Source organism: Salvelinus sp. IW2-2015, linkage group LG27, assembly GCF_002910315.2.
Source record: "Salvelinus sp. IW2-2015 linkage group LG27, ASM291031v2, whole genome shotgun sequence".
In the NCBI taxonomy this organism is placed as follows: Eukaryota; Metazoa; Chordata; class Actinopteri; order Salmoniformes; family Salmonidae; genus Salvelinus; species Salvelinus sp. IW2-2015.
In genome coordinates this window covers 9,470,512-9,488,882 of record NC_036867.1, presented here as the reverse complement: position 1 = coordinate 9,488,882, position 18,371 = coordinate 9,470,512, and the positions used below count along the sequence as shown (strand labels likewise).

General features: G+C 42.1%; 1 protein-coding gene across 1 annotated transcript in view; it reads left to right on the top strand.

The window, feature by feature from the left end:
• LOC111953195 (E3 ubiquitin-protein ligase HECW1) overlaps nucleotides 1-15,858 on the top strand; it is a 69,682-nt gene extending 53,824 nt beyond the window's left edge. Inside the window, exons 19-27 of the mRNA XM_023972310.2 lie at nucleotides 4,587-4,701; nucleotides 4,983-5,096; nucleotides 5,207-5,359; nucleotides 6,687-6,785; nucleotides 7,075-7,204; nucleotides 7,577-7,723; nucleotides 8,012-8,126; nucleotides 9,483-9,681; nucleotides 12,259-15,858. Coding sequence (XP_023828078.1) covers nucleotides 4,587-4,701; nucleotides 4,983-5,096; nucleotides 5,207-5,359; nucleotides 6,687-6,785; nucleotides 7,075-7,204; nucleotides 7,577-7,723; nucleotides 8,012-8,126; nucleotides 9,483-9,681; nucleotides 12,259-12,370 — 1,184 coding nt within the window. The 3' untranslated portion in view covers nucleotides 12,371-15,858. The remainder of the gene's footprint in view (nucleotides 1-4,586; nucleotides 4,702-4,982; nucleotides 5,097-5,206; nucleotides 5,360-6,686; nucleotides 6,786-7,074; nucleotides 7,205-7,576; nucleotides 7,724-8,011; nucleotides 8,127-9,482; nucleotides 9,682-12,258) is intronic.
• Nucleotides 15,859-18,371: the final 2,513 nt, after the last annotated feature.

The window sequence follows — 18,371 nt, the reverse complement described above, 5'->3', positions numbered from 1 at the left end:
AAGATAACATACCCATAATTACACTGGCTATGAAATATCAGTCAGACCATACTGTGGGCTCCTAGCGCCAGTTATGAATGAATAATTACACTGTGAAATAGAATCAATTATAAACTGGGTGGTTCGAGCCATGAATGCTGATTGGCTGACTGCCGTAGTATATCAGACCGTATACCACGGGTATGACAAAACATGTATTTTACTGCTCTAATTACCTTGGTAACCATTTTATAATAGCAATAAGGCACCTTGGGGGTTTGTGGTATCCAGGCACTCCGGTTTGCATCGTGCATAAGAACAGCCCTTAGCCATGGTATATTGACCACAACCCCTCGGGCCTTATTGATTAAATATCACACCATAGAGCAATACCTCTGTGATGTAATATGGTGAGGAGAGGAAGCCCAGTGGCCGGCAGTGGGAGAGTATGGAGCGAGATGGAACTGGGCCGACATTCTGCTGATTTTCTCATCGAAGAAAAGCCAGATCGCAATACAGTTCCCTGTTCCCAAAGCTGGAATCTGTTACGAGTTTTGTGGAGCTTTGCTAAAGTAAAAAAAATATTACAGGTAGTGCAAGGGCGAATTGAATTATTGCACATACACGCAGTGTGTTCCTTATTTGAAATGTGCAGATACAGTGGCAAGAAAAAATGTGAACCCTTTGGAAATACCTGGATTTCTGCATAAATTGGTCATAAAATTTGATCTGATCTTCATCTAGGTCACAACAATAGACAAACACAGTCTGCTTAAACTAATAACACATAAACAAGTATACGTTTTCATGTCTTTATTGAACACACCGTGTAAACATTCACAGTGCAGGATGGAAAAAGTATGTGAACCCTTGGATTTAGTAACTGGTTGACCACCTCAACCAAACGTTTTCTGTAGTCAGACTTGCACAACGGTCAGGAGGAATTTTGGACCATTCCATTTTACAAAACTGTTTAATTTCAGCAATATTCTTGGGATGTCTGGTGTGAAGTGCTCTCTTGAGGTCAGTACTCTGACTGGGCCACTCCAGAAAGCGTATTTTCTTCTGTTGAAGCCATTCTGTTGTTGATTTACTTCTGTAATGATGTGCGCTGAATGTCGGGAAGCAAGTTCAAGGAGTGGGTGATTTAATCAATAAATGAAACACGAAACAATGCACAGACATGAAACTGGAACAGAAACAATGATGCCTGGGGAAGAAACCAAAGGGGGTGACAAATATAGAGAAGGTCACCTGGGAAGTGATGGAGTTCACGTGAGTCTGACAACGTGCAGGTGTGCATAATGATGGTGACAGGTGTGCACCATAACGAGCAGCCTGGTGACCTAGAGGCCGGAGAGGGAGCACACATGACAGCTTCTGTGTTTTGGGTCGTTGTGCTGTTGATTCACCCAACTTCTGCTTCAATTGGCGGACATATAGCCTAACATTCTCCTGCAAAATGTCTTAATAAACTTGGGAATTCATTTTTCCGTTGATGATAGCAGCAGCAAAGCAGCCCCAAACCATGATGCTCCCTCCACCATACTTTACAGTTGGGATGAGGTTTTGATGTTGGTGTGCTGTGCCTTTTTTTCTCCATACATAGTGTTGTGTGTTCCTTTCAAATAACCCAACTGTAGTGTCATCTGTCCACAGAATATTTTGCATCCAGGTGCACTTTTGCAAACTTCAGACGTGCAGCCATTTTTTTTTTGGACAGCAATTGCTTCTTCCGTGGTGTCCTCCCATGAACCCCATTCTTGTTTAGTGTTTTACGTATCGTAGACTCGTCAACAGAGATGTTAGTATTTTCCAGAGATTTCAGTAAGTCTTTAGCTGACACTCTAGGATTATTCTTAACCTCATTGAGCATTCTGCGCTGCGCTCTTGCAGTCATCTTTGCAGGACGTCCACTCCTAGAGAGAGTAGCAACAGTGCTGAACTTTCTCCATTTATAGACAATTTGTTTTACCGTGGACTGATGAAGGCTATTAGAGATACTTTTATAACCCTTTCCAACTTTATGCAAGTCAACCATTCCTAATCTTAGGTTTTCTCAGATCTCTTTTGTTCGAGGCATGGTTCACATCAGACAATGCTTTTTGTGAATAGCAAACTCAAATTTTGTGAGTGTTTTTTATAGGGCAAGGCAGCTCCAACCAACAGCTCCAATCCCATCTCATTGATTGGACTCCAGGTTAGCTGACTCCTGACTCCAATTAGCCAAGGGATTCACATACTTTTTCCAACCTTCCAACCTGTTTAAATGATGTATTCAATATAGACAAGAAAAATACAATAATTTGTGTGTTATTAGTTCAAGCACACTATGTTTGTCTATTGTTGTGACTTAGATGAAGATCAGATCAAATTTGATGACCAATTTATGCAGAAATCCAGGTAATTCCAAAGGGTTCACATACTTTTTCTTGCCACTGTACTGTACATGCTAAAACGCGCCAATAGGATCTCGCTTACGCGTCCTTGGCTCTGCCCACTATCCTTAATTTGCTCCCACTATAAACGACACAGATTAACTACAGTATACTAAACAAAAATATAATTGCAACATGTTAAGTGTTGGACCCATGTTTCATGAGCTGAAATAAAAGATCCCAGAAATGTTCCATACGCCTCACAAAAAGCTAATTTCTCGAAAATGTTTGTGCACAAATTTGTTTACATCCCTGTTAGTGAGTATTTCTCCTTTGCCAATGTAATCCATCCACCTGACAGGTATGGTATATCAAGAAGCTGATTAAACAGCATGATCATTACACAGGTGCCACTTGTGCTGGGGACAATAAAAGGCCAATAAAATGTCACGCAACATAATGCCACAGATGTCTCAAGTTTTAAGGGAGAGTGCAATTAGCATGCTGACTGCAGGAATATCCACCAGAACTGTTGCCATAGAATTTTATGTTCAATTCTCTGCCATAAGCCACCTTCAAAGTCGTTTTAGAGAATTTGGCAGTACATCCAACCGGCCTCACAACCGCAGACCACGTGTAACCACACCAGCCCAGAACCTCCACATCTGGCTTCTTTACCTGCATGCTCGTCTGAGACCAGCCACCCGGACAGCTGTTGAAACTGAGGAGTATTTCTCTCTGTAATAAAGCCCTTTTTTGTGGGGAAAAATTCTGATTGGCTGGGCCTGGCTCCCCAGTGGGTGGGCCTATGTCCTCCCAGGGGCACCCATGGCTGCACCCCTGCCCAGTCATGTGAAATCCATAGATTAAGGCCTAATGAATTTATTTCAATGGACTGATTTCCTTACATGAACTGCAACGCAGTAAAATCATTGAAATTGTTGCATGTTGTGTTTCTATTTTTGTTCAGTATATCTTGGGTTAGTTATAAATATCTTTGGTGCTAGGCTAGCAGCTAACAGCTAGCATCCTCACACTACGATCACCACTCCCCATGAAAGGCCCTGCTGTGCTACATTAGAGCATGGCCATGCAGCGTTAATGAGCTGATAGAGTCGTTAAGAGGCCATGAGGAGGTGTCAGGGGTTCTTATTATTTTTGATGAGAGCAGAGGAGCTATTAATGGATGAATGGGAGCAGGGCCACAGCGGGAGGGAGGCAAACATGGATTGGAATGATGCTGCATTTTCTCTCCCTTTGGTCTTTGTTGAGCGAGAGAGAAGAGAGAGAAGTTTTTTGTACTGCTTTTTCAACAGAACATTGTACAAATGTCAGCAACATGCTGAATTGTGAATACAACTTACATTTGAATATTACAATTGGCAATACAAATTAAAATACAGTAAACAACAGAAAGTTATGTTAATCGTCAACTGTTCAGCAGGCGAACCATGGCTGGGACGGCGCTGCAACAGAAATGCTCAGACCTGCAGTGGATCAGTTCCATTTTAGTTGAGGGGCAGGTCTGGTGTAGGCTCACAGACGATCGTTGAAGTGGGAGGATACGGCGCTACGGGTCAGATTTAAAATGTAATCTTGCAAAGGACCGAGAGACTTTCCCTGCGAGTGCGTGTGAAGTGATGGTAGGCCCAGATTGGTGCATGCATCTGAGTAGTACTTTTCTCCTCCTTTGCTCTGTTGAACTGAGGCTGGCCTGACTCGGGCTAGCTTCAAGTCAGGTCAAAAAATGTGTTGACTGATGGATCACAAATGTGCCAATGATGATAAGAACTGCTCTTCTCTGGACTCTCTCGATGGTATCGGATTGTCACTTGGTTAGCCCTGCATGCCACACTGCGGCAGCATATTCCACCGCTGGTCGGATATACACTGTGCATTAGATGGTGAATACGGTCACCAGGTCCTCCTTAGGGATGTGGAAGTGCTTCAGACATCAAAACGTGACCCCAAAAAATACAACAACAAGGATGATCATTGGCTCAGCTACTCTAGTGGGGAAGGTTTTGAACTCTTAACAACTGCCCATAAGTGCCTGTGTTTTTCACTGGGTCTTGAGGTCCATGAATTATGTATGTATAAGGTATTGATTGCAGTTGTATTAGCTTAGATGTAAATTATGGCTATCGCTCACTCTGTGAGTGTGCGTGTGTGTGTGTGTGTGTGTGTGTGTGTGTGTGTGTGTGTGTGTTTGTGTGTGTGTGTTGGCAGGCTTACAGAGAGCCCGAGCTCCGGCTCCATACCGCAGAGACTTTGAAGCCAAACTGCGCAACTTTTACAGGAAGCTGGAAGCTAAGGGCTATGGCCAGGGGCCAGGGAAGATCAAGTAAGTCTGTCTGTGTGTGTGTGTGTGTATGACACATGCTTGAGTGTATATGCTGATACCCACTCCCTGGTGGTAATTATATGCAAGATGTTGCAAGCAGAAACTACAGATAGAGATAGAAACAGTAGATGATTCTCTACCATGTAGCATTGTGGATTGTCTGAATTTCTATCTAAATGTTCTGAATAGCTCTATAAGACCCAGTAAGATGATGTGATGAGAGGAGATAAGCATGTCTGTACAGGAACTGTAGTTTGCTAATCATTTAATTATTGTCCCAGACTGATCATCAGAAGAGACCACCTGTTGGAGGGCACCTTCAACCAGGTGATGGCCTACTCCCGCAAGGAGCTGCAGAGGAACAAGCTCTACATCACCTTCTTGGGAGAGGAGGGGTAAGCGTATGTGTGTGTGCATGTGTGTGAATGGAAGTGGACATGTGCACGTGGGATTGATCCCATTGCCGTATTTTTAAAACTGCATCCCCCATGTCCCCCGTCTCTAGGCTGGACTACAGCGGCCCCTCCAGGGAGTTCTTCTTCCTGTTGTCCCAAGAGCTATTCAATCCTTACTACGGCCTGTTTGAGTACTCAGCCAACGACACTTACACCGTCCAGATCAGCCCCATGTCTGCCTTCGTTGAGAACCATCTGGAATGGTGAGGACTGATACCCTAAGAGAGCATATTATCGTAAATTTTACTTTTTTATACAGGTATTTAACAGGGCCACAGTGGAAAGAGGAATGTTTTGGTTTTTATGACTATGATGGTAATTGTAAACCAATTCATCAGTTGGTAATTTACACAGTTTACACAAGCAGCCCAATTCTGATATTTTGCCACTAAATGGTTATTGACCAATCAGATTAATTTAACCTTTATTTAACTAGGCAAGTCAGTTAAGAACAAATTCTTATTTGTCTTACCAAAAGGCAAATGTCCTCCTGCGGGGACGGGGGATTAAAACAAAAAATACAGGACAAAACACACATCATGACAAGAGAGACACCACAACACTACATAAAGAGAGACCTATAATAATTGGGGAAAATATCCAAATTGGGCTGCCTGAGTAAATGCAGCCAATGAGATATGAAGCTCTTCTTCATGGGAGGCTTAGCCAAGAGACAATTAATTAATAAAAATACTAATAAAACCAGAGGTTTTACAGTTGGTTTCTGTGCATCTTTAACCAAGGAGGACCAAGGATTTTATGATCACCGTGCAACTGGTGTAGGCCATCAAATCGTCTAGAGGTTATTATCCCTCATTAGCATTTTATTGGTGGGACTAGGGGAGTCATGTAAAACCAAGCATTGTTTAATATTCCCCTTGACACAAACATAACGTTGACACTCTAGTAAACATGGTATGATGTACCAGTATGATGTATTGACCATCTGTGTCAACCCTGAAGCAGTGGGGAATAGTACAAGGATTGTTGATTTTCAACTGCGCAAATTACTTGTGTACTCAGGCAAATGACTAGTGTAATAGCATAGACTGAAAAACTTAAACCTATAGAGGAGAAACTGATTTAAGCTGTGAAATGTAGCCAACACCCTGTGATATTCCCTGTTTTACTCTTAGTGGAAATGCAGCCTTGTGAGCTCAGTTCATTGTCACCGGAAATTAAACTACTTCATGGACACAAAATGGTTGCCATAGCATTCCAATTTGCCTGTCATTGGAAGCTGGACTTGAACCAATGAGGGTAGAGTTTATAGCTTGGCAGTTGGCACTCTGCCGAGTCATTAATTACCAGTCACAAGTTGAAAGTAAATTAGTGTCAATTATACCATTAACCAACAACATCCATCATTCCTTGAGAATAGACCCTTTCCTGAACAGTTGATAGCGCTTTTCCACAGTTTTTACCTTTGGAAGACAAAGACAAGTTTATGCAGCTTGTCCTGTCCAAGACCATGGCCTGCCTCTCAATAGTCTAAAGTGGATTCCTCTCCTCGTCTCCTTTCCTTCCTAGGTTCCGCTTCAGTGGGCGTATTCTAGGCCTGGCCCTGATCCACCAGTATCTGCTGGATGCCTTCTTCACACGACCATTCTACAAGGCCCTCCTCAGACTGTGAGTGCATTGACCACCCTTTTGCTTCCATATACCCCCCCACACACACGCACACACCTGTACCATAATCTATCCTACACATTCTTACTTCTGTACCTCAATTACCCCTCTTCACCCTACACACACACACGTCTTGTGCCACAATCTACCCGACTCACAACTCTCCCTGTACAATTACCCCACACACACCTCTCCCTGTATAATGTATCTGCTACACGTCGACTAAAAGGAATCCCTACTGTAACATCATATCAATCAGTCAACCAGTCAATGTGTGATGTTCCCCCAGATCCACAGACCTGAGTGATCTGGAGTATCTGGATGAGGAGTTCCATCAGAGTCTCCAGTGGATGAAGGAAAATGACATCACTGACATCCTGGACCTCACCTTCACCGTCAATGAGGAGGTCTTTGGCCAGGTCAGTCTCAGTTAGGAGTCAGTCTGTTAGGGGTCAGTCTCAGGGATCAGTCTGAGGTAGGCCACGAGGCACTAGGGCTTTGACTGTCTCTGCTTAGCCTGACCTGGCACTTTGTAGTGTGTTGTAACTTGGGGAAATGGAGTACTTTATCAAAAAATGATTATATTATTCTGCCCAGGACAGAATGAAATGTGTTGGAAGTTTCACTTTAAAGTTTAATTTCGAAGTTAACATCTACCCACCACACCAGAGTACATATTTTGTTGGGAGGTCAAAGAAGCAACAGTTATTTTAGCCCAAAATGGTCCCCACACCACGCAGCCTTCATAAATACAGTTCTCTGACATACCTGTTTGTCATTTCCTGTGTCAGGTGACGGAGCGGGAGCTAAAGTCGGGTGGCTCCAACCTTCAGGTGACGGAGAAGAACAAGAAGGAGTACATTGAGCGCATGGCCAAGTGGAGGGTAGAGCGCGGGGTGGTGCAGCAGACTGAGGCCCTGGTCCGAGGCTTCTATGAGGTACAGCACAAACCTACTACTAACCCCTACTAACCCGTCAGTGTTTGCAGATCTGAAAGAATAGGATGGGTATAAGCAATATGGCGGATCCTCCCCATTATCATGATGCTTACACCTATCCAGTCCCTTTTGATTTGTAAATGCCAAAGGAAGGTATGGTCTCTAGAGAAAGTGTCAGAGACATTATTCCATCTCACCATTGCCAAGTGAATTCCATTCATTTGTGGAACAGCCGGCAATCATCTATTGACATCCCTAATCCCCACTCCAACCCTCCTCTGGCCCCAGGTGGTAGACTCTCGTCTGGTGTCGGTGTTTGATGCCAGAGAGCTGGAGCTGGTCATTGCAGGGACGGCTGAGATCGACCTAAACGACTGGAGGACCAACACAGAGTACAGAGGAGGTGAGAAAGTAAAAATCGATGCAGATATCTGAGTGCTTCTATTTCTGTTCTGGGATAGTCATCTTGTGAAGTGTCCAAGGAAAATGTTTTTTTTTCCTAAAGTAAAACATGTACTATTGACTCTGAGAAAAAAAGCTGCTATCAAGAACCTAAAAGTGTTTTTTGGCTGTCCCCATAGGAGAACCATTCGAAGAACCCTTTTTGGTTCCAGGTAGAACCCTTTTTTGGTTCCAGGTAGAACCCTTTTTGGGTTCCATGTAGAACCCAGTAGGGTTCTACCTGGAACCAAAAAGGGTTCTTCGAATGGTTCTCCTATGGGCACAGCCGAAGAACTCATTTGGAACCTTGATAGCACCTTTTTTTCTAAGAGTTCAAGCTGAAACTGACAGTGCTGTAGACCACACAGGGGAGGAAAGAAAGCAGTAATGTAAAAAGACTGACAAAGACCAAGTGATGGTCGAAAAGCTGTCACTGACAGTCATGCTGTTTAATGTAAAACCTACATTTTTGGAAGCATAAATCAATGTGTCCCTTTCTGCATAACAAAGTACTAGAGTCTATATGTTCCAACTGACAGGCCTGGTACAGTACAGTAATGACACAGAGCGGTCAACGCCAAGTAAAACATGCCGGAACATCCATCTCACGGCCTCATTAGCGCATACGCACCATGTCACCTGACATAAGAGATTGTGCGTCTGTAACTGATTACGGCCACATCATGAGCGCCGTTGCAATTTCTCTCTGCCTCCTTTGAACAGACAGATGTGGCGGAGGGTCCGGCAAGCCCCCGAAATGCCCATAAAGGTCCATAACTCATTAATCACCCAGAAGGCCGTGCTCCAGCTGCCAGGCTGCTCATCTGGTTCTCATTATGGCTAAGCTCTTAATTGGCCAAACTCATCATCTGCACAATTGGAGCCGTTTGCCCTTTCATTTGGCAAAGATGTCAGTTTGCTGTGGATGGATAGTATCACAAGCCGGACTGGAAGGCCTGCAGTCACCCTTCTCACCACAGCCTCCAAAGCAAACAGCGCCCTGTTTAGATTGCAGTTTGTCATTTAAAGTGAAAACTTTCAAAATGGAGAGAAAGTGGTGAACATTAAATGTGATCTCAAAATGGGAGCTAGCTTCTCTGTCCACAGTATTAATAGTAATGACAATGACTTGCAGTTAATAAGCACATATCTCAAACACTAAATAAGGGGTTGACTCAATCCATTTCACCCTCCGTGTGTAGCAACCACATGTGTGTACGGTTGATGCAGAATACAAAGCAGTGAGGATAAGGGTTGTGTACCAGTCAGTTACACCTACACTGACCTCACCAATGAACCATAATGACTCCTTCCCCAGGTTACCATGATGGCCACATAGTGATGCGGTGGTTCTGGGGTGCGGTGGAACGCTTCAACAACGAGCAGAGACTGCGGCTGCTGCAGTTTGTGACAGGCACCTCCAGCGTTCCATACGAAGGCTTCGCTGCCCTACGGGGAAGCAACGGCCTGCGACGCTTCTGCATCGAGAAGTGGGGCAAGGTCACCTCACTACCCAGGTACTGGATGGAAAATATACCAACATATTAATAAATATATAGTTTGGAATTGAATCCTCTTATAAGAATCATATCTCTCCTGGACAAGTTTTATTCTTATAATCAACTAGTATCAACTCTTAATAAAAGCAAACTACATTGTAAGTATTTTTTTACCACTACGGCATAAGCAGACTCGTGATTCTTAGAGGCAGAGTGCACTGTTTTGGGTGTTTTATTCTGGAATAAAGAGGTCATTTCATTGACTAATGTAATTATTCCACTACAAGGAGATGAAAATATCCAGAAAGACATTCCACTGGGCACACAGTGGTTGAATCAACATTGTTTCCACATCATTTGAATGAAATTACATTGAACCAACGTGGAATAGATGTTGAATTTACTTCTGTGCACACTGGGAAATAGTACAGTAAACCTGGTTCTGGGGTCAAATGTACTGTAACTTGCCACACTTATAAGGTCCATTGGAAACGCATGCTAAATGTGGCCATTTAGAATTATTAAAGCAGGTAGCCACACCCTATTTAGGGACAGACATTTGAGCAAAATAAATACAGTCTTTCACCTCATAGGAAGGGCTGTAGCGAGAATATTTTTTAAGGAAATTAAAAAACTGTCTGCTTTTTAAAAACATATCAGCAGCTTATCAGACTGGGCTATTATGAGAGTAAGGCTGCGTTTACACAGATCTGATCTGATTGGTCAAAAGACAAATTAGTAGAAAAAGATCGGCATTGGGCTGCCTGTGTAAATACAGCCAATTTGACCTCCGTTAGAACATAGAACAGACTGCAATCCCAACTTTGGGACAGTTCTTTCTTATTCCGTATTGTTAATGGCCTTGTCAATTTTTTTTCCTGGCTGAAAGGCAGCTTTTGTTTTTTTGTTAGTGTGTGCATGAGACCCCATACAGCAGCAATTGTTTTGTCCTGGACACAAAGAAAAGTCACAAAGAAACTGGCTTTTACCATTCCATCAATGAGATAATCTATTTTGAAACAAATACTATTTTATCTGCCAGTGACAATTCTCAAAGCGCAAAATCAACACCACAGAAATGCACTCAGTCAGCTGTCATTGGAAATTAGGTGGTCACTCAAACAAAAACATTTGCCCATTTCAGACATAGTCCCTATCTCCCAATTGTACTTCCCTTATCTGAGGCACTCTCATTCAGACCACATGATATTGTCATTTAATCCAACATTTTCGTAGTGCAACCATTCTATTCTCACCCACAGGACGGATGTAACCAGCTCTCTATCTCTCTCCCTCTCCTTTTTATACATATTCTCCATATGGACAGCTGGTTGAGTGTGGTATCAAGGCTTACGTTACCCATGTGGGGAAGGAATGAAACGGCTGCTGGTGTTTCCTCAACCATTACATGTAGAGATCTACCTCGTAATCAGCTCTTAGTGCCAGCCAGCTTTACAGAGAGATATAACCCGTTTTCTCAGGAGCGAGAAAAATACTTTTCACACCCCCACCTTGTTCTAAAACTTGGTGAAAATATTTGGTTTAGACAATCTTCTGGAGTATGAAACAATTGCGTTGGAAGCAGATAACGTTATTTGTCATTTCAACACGAATGAGTAAATTGTACGTGGTCTAGCAAAGGTTCATAAAAGTCACTTCTATTGGTGTATTTTCTATAACCGCCACTAGCATGTGGTTTCTTGCTTGTGTGAAAAGAGTTGTTGATGGAGAAGTGGCTGGGTCATGTTCAGCAGGTACCAAACAGAGTGAAGCAGGGACGTAGCCTACTATCTGATGACAAATCCTTGTGTATATTTTCCATTGCAAAATATTTTGCTACGTGTGCCTTATAATGAACATCACCCAGGTCACACAGTATACATTGCTTCTACAACACTATGTGTCGCTGATGTCTAAAGCCAGGCGAGCTGCCGAGTTTGGAACACACACGTTATTATGGTCACTCACTAGTGCCAGACGTGATATGAAGTTCAATTCGCTGAAATGAGTACTGACTATAGTACTGAATCCTTACACACCCCCTGGGCCTACTTCTATTTTCATATTCCAATTTTCATGGATCCCTCTGAATTGGTTGCATTGCAAACAGTGCTATATTTAATGCCTGTACAGTATTTGCTTTATACCTTTCACCTTGTTAGACCTGCATTGGACATTTATTTGGCAAACGGGAGAAGATCTCATTTAAAGCTAACTAAGTCAGCAGAAACGAGAGGGCTCCCATTTCGCTGTGGAGGAGAGGAAGTGGTAGTGTTTATCATTGTGTAGGAAGCACAGTGTCAGCAGTAAGGAAGCTAAATAAGGCTGAGGTTGGAGAAGGGAATGGCATGGCTAGCGAATAACATTTCAACCTAGGGCTTTCTCATGATTGGTGGAAGAGATAAACAATGTCCATGAGTCAGAATCAAACCCACAACCCTGGACTTACGGTATGAACACATCATATGGGACATTATTAATAGAGCAATCATATCATATTGGGGTCTCATTCAGACTTGCTGCTCTCCCTGACAGTGCCTGATACAGTATTGTCCCTGACATACTGTACTGTACCGCTCCTCTCCTCTCTTTCAGGGCTCACACGTGCTTCAACCGCCTGGACCTTCCCCCGTACCCCTCCTACACCATGCTGTATGAGAAACTGCTGATTGCTGTGGAGGAGACCAGTACCTTTGGCCTGGAGTGAGACTAACCACTGGCACTGACCACTGACTGACTTCCTTTGGCACCCTACTAACAAACAATTTTATTTTTACGTACAAATATTAACTCTGGACAAATGGTATTCTCTGTTCTTGTTTTCTTACAATACGTACCTGAGGAGTGGGTTTGAAAAAGAGGGATCAAACGTATTAAAACTTGCATGCACTGCATCACTCATCTGAGACATTGTACATAAACCAACATGTATGCAATAGTGAAGACCCTGGCTCCAGCCCGTTCTACGACCCCCCCACTTTGTCCACCTCATGGTCTCATCAGTTTAATCTTCCCCATAAGACTCTATTCCAGCTCCAAAGACTGAGGCTGACACTATGCAGGGGAGGGGCTTGCTCCACCGGCCGCCGCCCACAGCCCGCCACCTCTGATATCAGAGGAAGTGACATCGGCGGTGACCCCCTAAAAATCGCAAGTCTCTCCAGACCTTAATCTTGTCCTATCAATCATCGCAGAGCATTTCCTGAAATCACCTTGACTCCCGACGACCATTGTGACAAGACCAAACATTTTTTTATTTCCATTGTTACATTTAATAAGCATGTTTCATGCATGTTTCACCAATTGCTTTATCATCATTTACATTTACATTTAAGTCATTTAGCWGACGCTCTTATCCAGAGCGACTTACAAATTGGAAAGTTCATACATATTCATCCTGGTCCCCCCGTGGGGAATGAACCCACAACCCTGGCGTTGCAAGCGCCATGCTCTACCAACTGAGCCACACATCACTGTTTTCCTCAGAGTGGATGAACAGGTGCTTTTTAGGAATTCCTTCACTGTTCTGAGTCCATGCCCAGCCTGTGTGTACTTACTGCACACAGTTGTCTGAATCTCCCGCCCAAGAAAGATACTGTACTGTGCCTCTGTGAGTTATTGCCTCAGTGACACCAGCTATGTGTTAATGAATCACACATACTATTGGAGACGCCAATGCAGTGGTGCAATGGTTTTTGCAGTAGGAGGCTTATTAGAGTCAAGTCACAGTTCCTGTACAGTACAGTGAGAGGAACTGTAGAGACCCAGGTGATGATGTAACTTGTACAAGGCTAAGATTAGAATGTGAAAGGCTAAGCTCTGAGAGTTCTCTTGTCAGCCTTGCAGAGTCATTGAGCTCACACCATAAATAATACCCTTGTCATTCGGACCATGGGCTTTGCAATCTAAGCCCAAACGCTGACTGAGAGATCTCAACCATAGAGGTAAATTCTGTACTCAGTGAGGCACTGTGCAACTTTGATGGAGTGTAACATCATGTTGGACATCCCTTTCTGTTCTGGTCTAGTGTTGACAATTATTCTTGGGGTCTCGTCCTTTGTTTTTTAACATTTTCATTGAAAGAATGTACACTAAATGGCAGTTTCCAGAACACAGATTAGGCATAGTCCTATACCAGTGGTATTCAAAGTCGGAGGGAATTGCAGTCGTGTTTTTTGGGGGAGGGTGGCCAGAAAATTAGGATTGTATATTGTCCCATACAATAATATGTAAACGTTTTTTGAGAAACATAATTGGAAAAATCAAATTTGATTAAGTAAATGTATCATTTTGATAAAATATGAAAATGCAATCAATTTAAGGTTATTTGTTTATGTCATTAGATTTAGGGTGGGGTGGAGTCGCCAGAAATTCTAACGAAAGAAAAGGGGTCCCCGCTGAAAAAGTTTGAATACCACTGTCTAGACTAAAAAGCTATTTCAATGAAGATTCTCAATTGACTGTGCTTTCAGGAAAACCAGCCCTAAATGGCCCCTAGTTATACTGTAAAATACTGTAGATTGTCCATGATTGAAGCTACAGCTGTTGTACTATGATTATAGTATAATATTTGTATGGAAAGAACCAGGGCTACTACAAAAAAAATGTTCAGGGAGCAAAGAAGATTCTTGTTAGTTTTGTTTCATAAGTACTGTCGTTTTTTTCTATAATGTTTTTAGATTTTTTTTGTCAAAGCGGGTGATGTAATACTATGGTTTCTCTTTAGGACCATAAGGTGGAAAACTAATTTGAATGTTTGGTAAACATTGTCCAGTATTGTTTAGGTGTTTTTATAATGATGGCATAGGAATTGAAATGCTTTCAAAAGCAGGACTTTTACGTGTTTTTTTCCCCATGTGTACATACAGTTTTTTGTTACTTATGCCTTCATTTAGTACCTTTTATATTTTTCATGATTTTGAATTGTATTTCAAAATGGCTTTGTTCATTTAGAATTTGTGGGGAAATGTTGGTGTTGTCTTCCTTCCCTTTGCACTGTAAATGTAACCACTTCTTTCTCTTCCTCATTCTATTTCGTCACTATCTGGCCAAGTTGCAAAGTCAGAAGCCCTGTCTAGTTCTATTCTTAAAATCTGATTTTAAACCTAACCGTGACTCTAACCTTATCCACACTGCTAACCTTATGCCTAACCCTAACCTTAAAAATGTTTTGTTTCATACATTTTTATGATATAGACAATTTTGCAGTTTGGCCATCTAGTGGGAACCCAATCTATCTATCTTCTATGTTGGTATTGGCTGGTGAAAGTGGTTGTTTATTCAAGTTGTTGACGTAGGAATTGCATCCTTAATGGTCGAAGACACAGAGAATGTCTGCATACCAAATTGTACCCTATTCCCTATGTAGTGAACTACTTTTGACCAGGCCCTCTCAAAAGTACTGCACTATATAGGGGTTGGGTAGCCATTTGGGACATGCAAATGTGTCATGTAGAGAATAAGTAATTTTGTTTGAATTGTCTAGCATTGTATTTTTAAAAAATATGTAATTCAGTAGTCTATTTTTACTGGCTTTATGAAGAATTTTATCCATAGAATATCCTGGGCATCCCTTGGTATGATCGATCCTATAATATGAGGATATTTATTAAATTAATATTGCTCTTAAATTATTCAATATTACCCTTAAATTATTCTAAATGATCTATGTACGTTGTTTAAGTGCATTAACTATTCAAATATTTAAGATCGGAGCTTGATCAGAGCTTTCAAATAAATAATGCACCAATAATTCAATATCGATAATTCAATCTAACTGTACTACAGTTTGTTTATGAGTACCTTATTTTTGTGATTTTTTAAATCAATCTTTTTATTTGCCTATTTATTTTTCATGTTATATCCCCTTGGAAACAGCAAGGTAAAACAGTAGATCTTCCAATCATCAGTCAAAAACTGGCAGAAAGGTTGTGATATAGATTAGCATTAGCATCTATACCTTGTTGATATGACTTGATAAAAGGCTCCCTCTTATGGAAATTGGTCCTTTGTCCTCTCCTTTTTAACTTTCCTTGTCCTGTAGGACTTTGTCTTTCAGAATTGTGACATTTTGAAAGACATGTTTATAATCAAATTTGGTTTGATGACAGGTCACTAAATTCTCAGGCTGTGCTTTCGCTCCATGTACTCATATCACTGTACACGAATGTCAATAAACAATCACTTTGTAATTAATCTTTTGTCTCTAGTCCCTTTGAATATGTTTGACCTCAATGTAGTGAAATAGATGGATATTGGCAGAGCCACTAAAACCAAAATGCCAGTGGTACAAATGTTACCATGGTAGCTTCAGGATTAAAGAGCCTGATAAGGTAGAGGAATGTTTGAGACCTTGATAACTAGGCTCCTAATCAATAGAGCCCCACAGTGGATGCTTCATAATAGCCATAAAACCCCCTTAAAACCTAGCGGTCAAACACGGAAATTGTTCCAATAGTTTTTTCACCATCAATTTTTCCTATAGGGGATTATAAGAACCACTTCAAATAAGGTCTGTGTATCGTGTAGGCGTACCCTGGCATGACGTTTTGATAACCATGTAAATCTCTCGGACAAGGGGACTTTTATCAATATAATCAGCTCTATTTACTCTCAGATTCGGAAATGCTAATTAGCATCAAAGTAGACATGCAAGACTACAAATCCCCGCAAGCTTCTGCAAGTTTTCTCTAGCTGACACCTTTGCTGTCAGCTAGCTAGCTACCTTGATCCAATACAAAATATCGATTGAACATTTTCATTTACTGTTCCATATTTTATTTTACTAATATTTGTTGGCTTATTTGTGCAGTTGGTCTTGTCTTGTGCAGAAAACTTTCCTAAGGGCCTCCCGAGTGGCACAGTGGTCTGAGGCACTGCATCGCAGTGCTAGCTGTGCTACTAGAGATTCTGGGTTCGAGTCCAGGCTCTGTCACAGCCGGCCACGACCGGGAGACCCATGGGGCACTGCACAATTGGCCCAACGTCGTCCAGGTTAGGGGAGGGTTTGGCCGGCAGGGATGTCCTTGTCCCATCACGCACTAGCGACTCCTGTGGCGGGCCGGGCCACAGTGCACTGTGTTTCCTCCGACACATTGCTGCGGTTGGCTTCCGGGTTAAGTGGGCATTGTGTCAAGAAGCAGGGCAGCTTGGTTGTGTCTCGGAGGACGCACAGTTCTCGACCTTCGCCTCTCCCGATTCCGTTCGGGAGTTGCAGTGATGAGACAAGACTGTAACTACCATTTGGATACCACGAAATTGGGCAGAAAACGGGCAAAAATATATAAAAAAGCTAAAATATATAGCTAAAATAAAAAATATATATAAATAGAATACTTTCCTAGTAGCAGTCGGATATTTACAATGTGCCATGAATACTAGGCTAGTTCTTTGCAAAGAAGCTACCTACCTAGATGATATTAGCAACATAGCCTTATTTTACCAGATCCTCTTCTCCTTCAGCCGGTGGAGGTCTATATTTAATCTATATATACCTTTCTTAAATGATTGATTCATCAATGCCACAAACCTGGGACATCGACGAGCACAGTATGAACTATTGTTACTATCCGAGAGAGCACAGATTCTTCTGCTTTTCCATTTTAGAAATTAGACCAGCACAAATAACACAAAATGTAAAACATGTAAAACACAACTGGATGTGTAAGGTAGGTTTAATATAAAATACTAGGTCATCTCCAGCAGAATGATAAATATACAGACTCAATACAAGGAAGCCATGCCTAAATACAGCTACATCAACACCCTTGTCAATTGTTGGTCCATGTCGCTGCTGTCAATTGTGAGCAGCACATTTAATACTGCATTCAGTCAGAACCCCAGAATAAACAGGAGGACAGCATTACACAGGTGAAAAAAACTTAGCAAAAACAGTACACCACAACACTTGTTACTGAGTCTAAATGTTATTAAATCATTGTGTGAAATAAGGGGTAAGTAGCTAGAGGGATGGATGGCCATGGAATAAATATAAAATGGGGTGCTGGTGTGCTTCTGCACCCCTTTTAGGTCGTTGTCACAAATATCCGGCCCATGTCCAGTCATACTCGGAGTCTCAGTGTGTGTCCCTTGATGTCATTCTGTCTCAGCATTCAAATCATGGTCATCGTGTGTCTTGTGAATCACGACATTAAAGACAATGAATGATCACAGCATTTTCACAGATTGAGCCATACACAATACAACTTCATCGTTGAGGACAGCATTTTGTTGACAACATGGTGGTTCACACTGTCTACTGTGTGTGAATGATGGAAGAATCTTACCCCAGCTGTAGATACATTTCAGTGTGTGTGGTCACTTCAACCGGTGTTGGGACCATTGGAGACTTGGGATGCTTGATCTCAAAGACAGTACCATAAAAGACAGTACCACACAGGCCAGTACAATAGTCTACACATGGATAGGAACCTTAAGGCACACACAGTACCAACCAATACTACTCACCCAACAGACAGAGCCGGTGTGGACCAGTGCTGCCTTGGCTGCAGTCTTCTGGTCTGCAGCTACTCCCTTCTTCTTAGCAGCCGCCGCCGTAGTATCAGTCAACAAGTTCAACTTGAGAGTGGAGCATGCGTTATATATACACAGTGCATTCGGAAAGTATTCAGAACCCTTGACTTTTTTCACCTTTATGTTACGTTAGTCTTATTCTAAAGTGGATTTTAAAAATGAAATCCTCAGTCTAA